We start from the raw sequence: 12,273 nt of genomic DNA on the forward strand, positions 1-12,273 counted from the left end.
CTGCAAACTCAGGTAAGATCTCTCAAAGGAAGAAATGTAAAAATGCCACACACAAAAAAAAGCATAAAGAACATGTGTTTTTTTTGGAAATGTGGCACAAGTGTCCGTTACCTGATCATACTCTGAGGCTCCGGGGTAGAGCGGCCATCCCAGGAAGAGCTCGGCTATCACGCAGCCCAGCGACCACATGTCTATGGCCTCGCAGAACGGCAGGCCCAGGATGATCTCTGGAGCTCTGAGGACAGAGAAATCACTGCGGTCAGACGTCTTTTTCCCGACGTTTCATGTTTTGTCTTGACACTTCACATAAGCTGACGGGGAGCAGGCCAGCGCTGTGCCCGGAGAGCAGCGGATCCACTCGGCCCCCAAAACGACCAACACGTTTGAGCCATTTCTGTTTCACATCAGGCGCTTAGACCAAAAAAAACCTCTTTGTCAAACAGCTTCTAAGGCGGCTGATCCCCTTCAGCTGCAGTCTGAAAACTGTGACTATGATCTGTAAATGTTTGCAAAAATGCTGGTTAATATTTAAGCCCCTTTATATTCAACGTTAGTTTTTCCCCCTTCAATTATAGAAACCACACAAGAGTTCAATGTAGCAGGATCTCAGGGAGGTTTAGGTTCATGATGCTGATCACAGTGACCATGGCAACGCCCCCTCCACACATGCACACACACAAGTCTTGGTGGGCTCTGGCCCGAGGCCGACCAAAGCCGTGCACAGGAGGGAAGCAGACTGTGGGAGACAGCGGGCCATCAGACTCGGAGGGGGCTGGAGGTGAATAAATGAAACACACTGCAAACAGCGAAAGGGAAAATTCCAACTGCAGCGCCTGGCTTTTTGAGGACGGGTGGGACGTCAACAGGACGCAGGAGGGCCCCGGGTCCATTCGGAGAAGAACCACGGACAATAAGGAAAAAGAGGAAACTCAACAAACAGCGGAGACACAGACAAAGCGAACGGGAGGAGGGCGGCGCTTCACACGGCGAGCTGCTCCCACCACAGACCGCTTATTGGGGTCTAAAGGCCAGCCGTGGAACTGACACCAAGACAACACTCCAGCAACAGTATCTTGGGGCGCCACTACGCGCCAATACAAAGTAAATATCACACACAATGAGGCGAGGAATCTGTCAAGAGGTTCCCCAAGAAGCAGAAAGGAGATCGTTTGAGCTGGAACGGTAAAGCCGACTGAGGCCAGGAGAGGACGGAGATGAAGAAAAGTAACAAGGTCAGCGTGATCCGCCTCCAACGGCTTGTTAGAGCGGCTGGAGTATCGAGAGGACGCCGAGGAAAAAGAACAAAAGAACAGCTACACACAGGAAATGTGCAACACTGAAGAGAAGGAGCTCAGATGCAAACACGCCACCATGAAGTCAGATCATCTTCATCCTATCTAGACTTTAATTCAGTGATATGCAGAGAGGTGGAAGCTTTTTCTGACAATACGTGCCTGTTTTGTGGAAAGCACTGCTCAAAGATGAAAGCCAGACCCTCCTTTCATCGGATGCTCACATTCCCATGACTCGGGTGGAGGCTCACAATCCACAGGAGCGTCAACTTTACTGTCTTTTCTACGCAGGAAAGATCTATCGGCACATATTATTCAGACGCTCGCACAAAGAGGAGCTCAAGAGTGTCTGACTCTATTCTAAACACAAAGGAAGCTTTAGAACAACTTCAACAAAGCCCACTGTCATACAGAAACAGAGCAATTAGCGCTGTTCATGTTCCCCTGCTTTTAATTGAAGATGTGTCCGTGCACGTGGGGCTGTTTGGGATGAAAACATGCACTTTGCCCCACTGCTTGATTAGGAAATTCGCTAGAGTTGCCGTTCTGCTTTTGGACCGCCTGGGTTGTGCACAAAGCGCCACTCTGGGCTGTTCTCGCCCGCCGCCGCCGCCGCTCGCCTTTCACAGAAAGCTCCTCCAGATCAGCGAAACACAGAGAAGACGCACAGAGGAAGGAAGAGCGAGGGAGAAACCACAGATGCAAATGCGGCCCTGCCAATGCATCTCTGCTCTTGCATGCAAAGCTCTCCACAGCTGCTGGTGCAGCCTTCCACTGGCAGTGACAAACAGCACACGCATGTGTGCAGAGCAAAACACCCACAACCATTACAGTTATAGGTGTTTGCTCTCAGAGCTCATCTCCTGGTGGACTTCAGTGTTTTTGGTTCCTGAAGGATTCAGGACTAATATTTAAGGAGCTTTAAGAGAGTAAAGGTCAGCCTCGCTTTTATGTTTGAGCGTCCAAAAGCTGAGCGTACAGGAGGAGACAGATATACCAGTGGTTCGGTCCACTTGCCTCCTCTATCAAGCAGTCTGTCAGGAACCTCGGGGTGACTCTAGACCCGGTTTAATCCCTTGACTCTCGTGTCGGGTCACTTGTATGTTCTTGTTTTTGTCATCTTAAAAACATTTCCAAACTGAGTCCAGTTGTGTCGCGTTCTGAGATGCTCATCCAGGCTTTTACATCTTCTCGTCTTAAAGAAGCTAGTAGAGATTAATTCTTAATCTTTCTCAATAATTAAACTATTATTATTAATCGTTTTTGCAGGGGGGGAAGCTGCCACCCTTGCCCCCCCCCAAAAATGTATGTGTTTTTTTTTTTTTTTTATCTCTACCGGCCAAAACAGAAGCAGAATGCTTCGTTTTTCTCTGGTGGTTTTCAACACAAGGTGCTGCGATCAGCTGCTCCACCTCCTCCCCTTTCACCTGTTCCTCACCTGACTCCGCCTCCTTTGGGACCACCAACCTTATGCCTTAACCACAACTGCCTGTAAGGGTGGATACAGGTTGTCTCCGGGGTACAGGTCGTAGGTGGAGTAGCTGAGACGCAGGGAAGACACAGTGGCCGCACCGTGACCCCTGTGCTATCCTAGGCACTTTAACGTTGGGAGTGGGGTCATCTAGACCCCACTGGACAGTGCGCTGAACCTTTTTTCTTCAATGATTTGTGATCTTCACTGGTGTCCATGGATTACATGAAATCCTCTCCACCTTTATCCACCTTTGTCATGGTAGGGGGAACACATCAATGTAAGGGTGGGGTCATCTGGACCCCATAGGATAGCACAAGGGTTAAGGTGCGACCTGTATCCACTTCACGACCCTCCTTGGGCGCAGACACCCCACAGCAGCCGTACAGGTTGGTGGTCAGGGTCGGGGTTGACCCCATGCATGACCACGTTTTTTAAGGACGGTGCTCTTACTTCAGCCAGGGCAAAACAAAGGCCGGCCCAAATCTTTTACTGCTTTCAACAGAAGAGCCAGCAGCATGAGAGGCCCCAGTGTACTGTCTGAGGCCTCTGAAAGTCCTGGGGCTTCACAAAAGAATGAAGGAGGGTTTGAATAAAGAGCCAGAGCCTGCCTGCTGATATCCTCCCAGCTGGCCCGGTCACTGATGAGACTCCGTCCTTTTAGGAGCCAGAGATGGCACCGCTCATGAATGAGGTCTTTCTTCTGCCACCCCGACATCCCACACTCCTCAGCCCTTCTCTCCAGTCTCCCAACCCCTACACCTCGCCGTCTAACCCCACCCCACTACCCCCTTCGCTCTCAAACTAGGACACCAAGGCCACGTTAATAACCCCCCCCCCCCCCCCCCCCAACCACCACCGATCTGCTCCGCCAGCCCACGCACACGTGCAGATTCATGCACTCAGCTGACATCACAGACTGTGTGCATGTCAGGATGCATTCATCAGGCTGACCTTCCCTTAGCTTGGCTTGGGAGGCGGATAAATCCAAATAACCCGACAGAAATGACATGCACGTAAACGTGCACGGATCAAACCAGCTTACAGTGGACGGGCTACTTTTTTTCTCTCTCTCTCCCCATTCTAAATCCTCCTCGTTGTTCCCATCAGTCGCAGTGTTTCATAAGACGGACAAACCATTAAAGTCGAGGAACCTCAGCACTTCTGAAGGCATCTGACGGTGGTTAGGATGCTCTTCAAGCTGACAGTGTTTCTATCTGGAGTGGGTTACATTCTGTTTTTTCAGCCTCTTCCTCTCTGACCATGCCTCTGCTTCATGTCAGAGTGTCCTGTTGGCACAGTCTGTGGGCTTTCATCTACATATTCATGCCCCTAAATATTCTTCCGCCACCTCTTTTGAAGATGCACCGTAGAGAAGCGCCTTTTCTTGACATACCGCACGCTGTGAAATCCCTTTGCAGAGTTCCACGTCCTGCTGTGCACCTGTGGCTCCGAAGAGCTGCAGCTCCAGACGTGCACACATGCATACATGCATGACATGTCTCCGAGTGGTCCATCTACCCTCATCATTACGGAGATTGCCACACAGTGCTCCCGCGATGCGGAGGGTCCAAACATGCACATTATGCAGGCAGTGGCTGCAGCCTGCATTTACATTTAGAGCCTGAGACCTGCAGGTGGTGGTGGTGGTGGTGGTGGGGGGGGGGGTGATCTGGTCAAGGATAACTTTTTCAGAGACCCTGAGAAACACAGCCTCCTTCTTTCTAGGCCGAGGCGACGACCCCTTTGCACCGGAGCTTCAGCTTCAGTGTTGACATTCCTTCGTTCGCCTGCAACGCTTCAACCGTTTATACAGTGATTCCGGTGGATGCTGAAGCGGAGAAAAGCGGCATTGCACTGCGTATCGGTGCACAGCCGATATAGAAAGCAGCTTTTCTCACCCCGTCAGCTTGAGCTGATTCACACTGAACAGTCGAGGAGTTATGCTGTGTTAATAGGATGTCGCAGACGACAAAAGGTGGAGACAAACCCACCTCACCGTCTCTAGATAATCATCATCTGGACTCGATCCGGTCCGAGAGGCTTCGATGACCACCCAGACGAGTGGGGAAACGGTTCAGCTGCCAAGATGTCGCCTGAATAAAACCTTGGTCACCCATTCGGGGGGTGGAGATGTTCAGGTGCTGCGGGTTTGAGGGTTGTCTGGGTAGAGAGGGGAGCACATGTGTGTCCTGTAGTTCCCTTCAGGGACGTACAGACACCTTCAGGGACGTCATGGAAATGGAACATCCCATTGCCGTGCATTTATGTGTCGTGAAGTCTTCGTAAAGGCTTATGGAAGTTGTTGTCATATGGTGTCCTTTGCCGCATACTTTAGCCGTTAATAAGATGCCAGTGCTGGCGAGTTGGCAAACACGTGGGGTTTGCCAACCTGGCATCTCGCCTACTTCACGTTTACCTACCCTTACGCGTTCCATTAGTCTTTGCTATGACCTCTAGCTCACAGAATGCCCATAGAAGATAATGTACATAAGCATTTTCTCTCTACGGGTTCACAGAGCCGCACCACGAGTGTTTCTCGTACAGGTTTGACACTTTTTTCATCCGCAGACCGCCCGTATCCACCCGTGAGGACAGTTGGGACTAAAAGGCTTAAACGAAAACGTTCACTGACAAAATACAAATCAGCCATGGAGGCTGGTTTCAGGCTGGAAGTTAGGCAGTAACCATGCAGTTTGCAGGAACTCTTTTCTCCTATTGCTCCTCAATGGTTTCCACTCTACCCCGCCTGGCGTCCTGCTTGGTCACCCAGAGGGAGTACATTGTACTAAGAATGAGAACATCCAAAGGCGTTCCCTGACTCTGCCAGTCCCACCGTCTCTGAGCTTCCCTCCTATTTCAGGCATTTTTAGATCATGAAATATTCAGTGGGGAGTGAGGCAGTCCTGCCACTGTTGCACACATGGAATCCTGTCATGCTGGATATTAGCACGCCATGTTTTCTTACTCATTTTGACCCTTGAATTCTACGGTTTCTTCGAGGTAAAAGGCTTCAAACAAAAAACAAACAACGTTGGCGGCTCCGGCCAAGCCGAGTTGTTGGTTCGGATGTCTCTGTTCGCTCTCATCACTTCTAATTGGTAATTGCCTCTTCCCAGTGGTCATTATTCTCCGCTGATCCTACCAGGAATACGTCTTATTTCCACCCACAGCCTCCCGACTTCTGCAGCTTCAGCCGCTGTTTCCTCCTCCACAGGTTTACCTCCTAATGTGGTCAAGACCTCTCCATCAAAACAGCCCCCAGAGGAGGAGACATGCCAGAAAGGAGACGAGGACAAGGGAGAGGGGAAGTCATGATGGACCCAACAAAAGGAGACGGAGACCGTCTTCATCGACCGCACCCCCACACATGAATCTGTCCTCACTGCCACTCATGTCAAAAAGAAAATGTTGGGAAGGGTTTGCCGGGGTGAATGATGGGTATTTGTCAGACAGTGATGCAGTCAGGACAGACAGCCCAGAGCAAAGATTTAGGGGATGCCAAAAGGGAGCCTGGAGTCTCCCCGGCCTCATTAGGGTGCTATACCGATATTCACTCGTTAATAAGCTGACGAGTGGCAACTAACCAGCTATTGACCTGACCCCGAGGCTCGTGGAGCTCTGGCATGAGTAACCTGGCTCTTAGAATCAGTAGAAGTTCAACTTTTGGAAATTTTCCTGGTGCAAAAATGGTTGTGGTTCCTAAAAAACAGATCCATAGTGGTAGCTCCATGTGCTACGGCACAGAATCCAGATCCAAGCTTGTAATGTGACGTGGAGGGGAACCAAACTAAGCCCAGCTGGCTTTAGATTTAAGGTTAAAATAATTTCCATTTTCTAGAAACCACCGCTCCAACACTCGCTGCAAAAACAGGCCCCTTAGAAAGCAGACAGAAATTCTGACCCCATCGGCAGATTTTCTTTAAACAGGCCAAAAAAAACAAAGAAAGATTATTTCACTATTGAAAAACCTGATAAAAATACGTATTTTCTTTTAAACCAGGGTCTTTTTATCTTCTTAAGATTCAGATTTTGACAAACCAAGAGAAGGAATGTGGCCCCTGGGGAGGGTTCCTCCATTTTTCGGTTGGTTTTGTCAGACATGCAGGGGAGCGCCATGCCAGGCAGTGCATGTAGTGGGTAAAGGGGGTCAGTGGGGCAGATGACGCTGCATGTAGGGATGCTGAAACCTAAACTTGACCACCTAAAGGTGAGTTGGAGAGCAAACTGATGAAGTGGCCCGACCTAATCTCATCCAGCCCCACATGAGGCTGTCAGACGGGAAAAAAGCACAACAGGCCAGAACCACCACAATTGGCCAAAAAAAATCCCCTCCCCTTATATTTTGCTTCTTGCATGACAGCTTTTTCATACTAGAAACCGTCATGATTGTTGTGCAAACTATTATCTAAACCAAACTTTGGTTTTTCATCGTCTGTGTATGTCTTCCCTACATTTCTTCTCTTTTTCTAGGATTTCTTGCCAGTTTATTCCTTGTTTTTTATTTTTTTTATTTTGACACGTCCCCTTCAGCTGTTTTAAGAAAACCAAGACAAAGATCAAGTGAAATGGGGGGGGGGGGGGGGGGGGGGGGGGGGGCTGGTGGAGCCATGCGTACTGGATATGTGATAAAAACAACAGACGCCAAAAATCCATTTTAGAAACGCGGCGCCTGAGAACATGCAGTAGCTGGGAGCCACCAGGGCGCCGTCCTGCCGTCAGGATGACATATGTCTCCCTGCAACACACAAACATACAGCCTGAATGCACGCGCACGTACGGCGTTTCAATAATAAATGCTGCTCCGGTTGGCTAGTTCCTTATTTCCGAGGCAACTGAAAGAGGGCAGAAGGAGACCTTTGTGAGACAGACTGAACACCCCCCCCCCCCCCCCCCCCCCACTGTTGACACACAGCTATACACTTCCTTACCTTCACCCTTAACTCCCCTCATTTCTCTGCCTCTATCACTGTTTGACTCCCCGCATCCTTCCTCCCACCAGGTCAGGCAGTAACACCACCTCCTGCCTAATCAAATTCTGGCGTGTGACGTGAATCCTCAGTGCCCACGGCTGCGCTGCCTCGCGTCAAGCTGCAGGGCTGTTCAGTCCACACCCACAAACCACCGCTCCATGGATCCGCTCGCTCCTCCGTGTGACGCAGAGCCTCTCAACCTTCTGCCGTGCGGAAAATCCTCGGAGGACAGGACGATTCTGGATAATTAGAGACTGAGGGGACGGACGGACAGACAGCGGCGAATTCCAGAACCTGAACCCCAGATGTGGTCGTGTCTTAATCCGCTCCAAAACCAGCGGCATCATCTGCTGTATATGAAAACTGGACTGAGTGGCCCCGCCCCTCTGGTGTTCCAAACAGGAAGTGGCTCCAAAAAGCCAAAATCCCACAAATTTCATATAACCAGCTCTGGCTCTGATACTTTTTTTTGTCGTTCCAGTTATTCAGGTTAAAAACTGACCAAGCAGATGCCTCAATAAAAGTAGGTGGCGCCTACATAATTAGTAGATTTTGTGTAGAGGGTGTGGCCGTCCCACAAACTCGCTCCTGGTTGCCATAGAAACTCATCTGGCTTCAACATGGGTTTGTCATTATTATGAGGAAAAGTGGTGACAGAAATTGGTTGGAGCTGGAAGTCAACCGTTGTTTTTAGATGCTGCCACACTCACTCACTCCAGATCCCATATACAGTCAACAAGCAGCATAAAAACGAGCTAAAACCTCCTGAGGAGGCCCTTCTGCCGCTCATCAACAGATCTTCACTTTCTTCACCTCCGTTTGGGTTTTGGCGTCCGCTCCAACGTCTGCTCCTTTCCTCACACGATCACAGCGTGTTTTCCCGACCCGGAGCATGCCGCAATAATAAGAGCCGTCTTCACCAACAATAAGTCACAATGACAGGTAATTAATCTGACCAAGCAACAGAGCCCTGCAGTCGTTTGTAAGTGTAGTCGCAGTTAATCACCTTTCAGGGACAATACACCCCGTATTGTTTTTTTCCTTTCTTCTGTCAGAGACCGTGTTCATTTTCTCCCATCTACACGCCTGCTATGACAAACCCAACCAAGCCGTGCTCGCCGTTTAACACGCCACCGTTGGAGGAAAACAATTACTGCACAGCAGCAATCAATACGGCATTATCCTTTCCATGTAGCCATACTTGAGGATTCAATTATTGTGGACAAAATGACATTATTTCTCCTTCCACGCTCTTAGACAAGGAGACCCCCAGACAGTGGGGGTTTTAAGATGAATGAAAATTTCTGATGAAAATTGTGTTTTTTTAACTTGTTCTTGTTGCATTTTTCTGGTGATTTGGGATATTTGTGAAGACAATTAAGATTGAAATGGCGTTTAAGAGTATTTCTTCATTCAAATTGATGTGATAAAGATCATATTTGTGACAAAAAAAAATACGCTGGACGGTTCGGGAAGAGGGGCGGAGTTCAGAGGTGAATTTCTAATGAACTCCTCCTGCTATGCAGAAACTATGTCCAAGAAAACAACACAGGTTTTGGGACAAAATACAACTTAAAAGACAACAGGGAAAGAACAGAAAATAGATCAACAGATGGTCAGAGTGGAATTCAATGGAAAAAGGCATGTATGTCGAAGAAAAAGGGGCGGGGCTAATAGGTTCAAGGTGTCAGAGCCACAAGTACAAACTCTCAGAATCCGTTTTTGCTGACGGATTAGATTATAACAATAAAGAATGCAGATAAAACAGCTTGTCAATCATTTCCCAGGAAACCTCTAGAAGAAACAATCACCCATTCATCAAAGCAATGTTTACTGACACAAACTTTGACCCCTTTCATGAATGCAGCTTTTATTTTCATAACAAGAAATGATAGGATGGGAGGCGCGTTTTCATGATGAATGTGCGACGCCGACACCAAACCAGGTGTTTTCCTGCCTGAGCTTCCTTAGCCCCGGAGCAGGACCGTCCCTCTCAAAGGCATTCCAGGCCTTCTTTTGGTTCTGGACTCCAAGAACAAAGTGATGGAGATCCCTGCTGGGTTCCATGTGAGGTTTTAGAAACTCCCACAGAAGGGAAGAACTCAGAATGTTCTGTCTTTTTAATCGTCCCCTTTTTCAGGTTTCGCTCCACGGCGGCGGCTGGAGGGAGTCCAAGAGGACGCGGCGTGAACGTGAACGCAGCCCTGACCTTCCAGACACCCCGACCGAGCCATCCGGACCTGTCATTGGCCGGTGGCTGCGATAAAACTGAAAAAAACTGGTGGGAGAAACAAAGGAATGGAGGTGCTGCACCTCCTCCCTGCACTCCAACCGACCCTTCGCCCAGAACAGGAAATCTCCAGAACAAAAGTGAGCCATCATCCCGCTTTTGACACGGCCGCATAAAAATAAGACGGATCTCAGCTGACTGACCAAACCTTGAGGGAGGCAGCTTGCTGTAATCTGCTTCTGTCCCACATTCCAGAGGTCTCCGGTGAGCGCAGCGCCAGTGTGACCCGAACCGTCAAACAGGAAGTGAATCTGAATGACTCCCCGGGACCACGGCCCCGGCTGCAACCAGCAAGACAGTCCCAAAAAAGCCACATGCATAAATAAAACACACACACAGTGCGACGCACGGCGGTGAGAAGACAGACACGCATCTCTACATTGCAGGCACTTCCTTTCCACTGGACGGATGCCCGCATAACCTTCCTGCAGACTCACAGCTGCAAGCCCCCGGCGTTTGCTATCTCCAGCTCCAACCAGATTCCCATCAGCCACATTCCACATGTCTCCCCAGGCCCCGGGGGAGCTTCACAGCTGGGCACTGAGCTGGACCGTTCTCTGCCTCCACTCCTGCTCAGCCACAAAACCTCCTAAAACTCAACACGCTCCTCTTTCACCCCCCAATAGGACTTTTCTGCAGGAAAATCGTTGTCCCGTTGGAACTCCCATCAACTCATTCGCAGTTTACATAATGAAGCGTCCGAGGCCAGAACAGCTGCAGGAATTTTCCATAGAAACAACACTATCACTTCCTGCTCTGGAAGCAGCTATTCTCTGTTGAGGCACGTCAACGGGAGCGAAGACGACACGCCAGCAGGCACGCCGCGTGATCTCATGACATCTGTGACCGTAAGGGAGCAGCCGCAGAAGTCCATGCAGGAACCGACCTATTGATGCAATAAATAAATGTATGAGGCAGGTTAGACAGAGACAGATAGAAAGAGATAATGCCTCAGTCACAGGCACCCTTAAGGTGGGTCAGCCGTCCGAAAAACCCCACAGGAACTCAGCTGAAGAAAACTCAAATCCACAGATTCCAGGGCTCCAACCGTGTTTGTCACTTTTTTGATAATGACCATCAACCTTGTAAAGCCAGGTTGGACGTCCACCGTCTAAAAAACCCACAAATTAAACTGGAGCTGCAAAGGAGCCAACTGATGACCTCATCATTAACCTCATCATTAAAGGATGCCTGAAAGTCCCGAAGGACTGTTCCACCCCTCTAACCGTTACAGAGCCATGCAGGATTTTGGGTCGTCCGGCCTCCTGGGGGGTCGTGGTGAGGAGCGGCTGCTACTTAAGGGGAGCACAGGTGTGTCTTTTTTTTTTTTTTAAGAACTTTATGAAGGATTGAGTTACCTTACATAGAACAACAATAAACAACATTACCAATAATAACAATTACCTAACATAAAACCTTTATAGAACACAGTAGTAAGAGAATAAACATAACACACACACAAAAAAAATTCTATAAAAAATAGAAACATTCCAAATAGTTTAATAATTATTAGGGGTTTTCAATAAGTTGATTTTTCTTAACAAAGCTAAGTATTTTTTTCTTTTTCATAGAATTGTGTGATTGAAAATAAAACCTGAGCTCCTGATGAAAAGTATTAAAAAGGGGTTTTGTCTTTAATTTTTGTCATTAACATTAAGAAACAATATTTTCTAGTCTATTAGATATTACCCCCACCCCGAAGAAAACATTTTTTGCATCCAAATGAACGGGAATTGCAATTTTGGAAGAATACCAAAAGCAAAACTCTTCCCAAACTCCACAGTTAAAGGAATAAATGGAGCACAGGTGCGTCCTGCAGAACGTACCAAAATGGGACGTCCAGGTTTTGACAAACCGTCCGTCATTCTGCACGCCATGACTTATCACGCCAACACGCACACTCCACAGGTTTTGGGGGGGACTTCACCCTTATGTGTTGTTCACCTGCGTGCCCACAGACGGCCCACATCCACCCGTAAGGGGCAGTTGGGACCCAGCCTTAATGAAATCACGACCCCCTCCTGCTAAATCCAGAGGGCTGAGTCTGATCTGTAAAGACCCATTTATACTTTGTGACATCACTGCATCCTGTCAGCACGCTGGATAAAAATCAACTTACAAGTAAATGCATGTGTGTGTGGCTGCTGGAGGTTTGTGTTCAGCCGTGTGTGTGTGTGTGTCTGTGGGAGCTGTAAAGGCCAGCCTGTGTTTTAGCATTTCTGCAAATGCCACGCAGCTTATCAAACT

At 48.7% G+C, this 12,273-nt stretch overlaps 1 protein-coding gene across 8 annotated transcripts in view; it reads right to left on the bottom strand.

Moving 5' to 3' along the window:
• hipk2 (homeodomain interacting protein kinase 2) overlaps positions 1-12,273 on the bottom strand; it is a 66,226-nt gene that overhangs the window by 18,362 nt on the left and 35,591 nt on the right. For all 8 annotated transcript variants that reach the window (XM_078949103.1, XM_078949102.1, XM_023956100.2 and 5 more), the window contains exon 3: positions 112-235. In XM_078949103.1, the coding sequence (XP_078805229.1) occupies positions 112-235 (124 nt within the window). The remainder of the gene's footprint in view (positions 1-111; positions 236-12,273) is intronic.

The sequence above is a fragment of the Oryzias latipes genome, chromosome 6 (genome assembly GCF_053564925.1).
Source record: "Oryzias latipes strain Hd-rR chromosome 6, Olatipes_Hd-rR_3.1".
NCBI lineage: Eukaryota > Metazoa > Chordata > Actinopteri > Beloniformes > Adrianichthyidae > Oryzias > Oryzias latipes.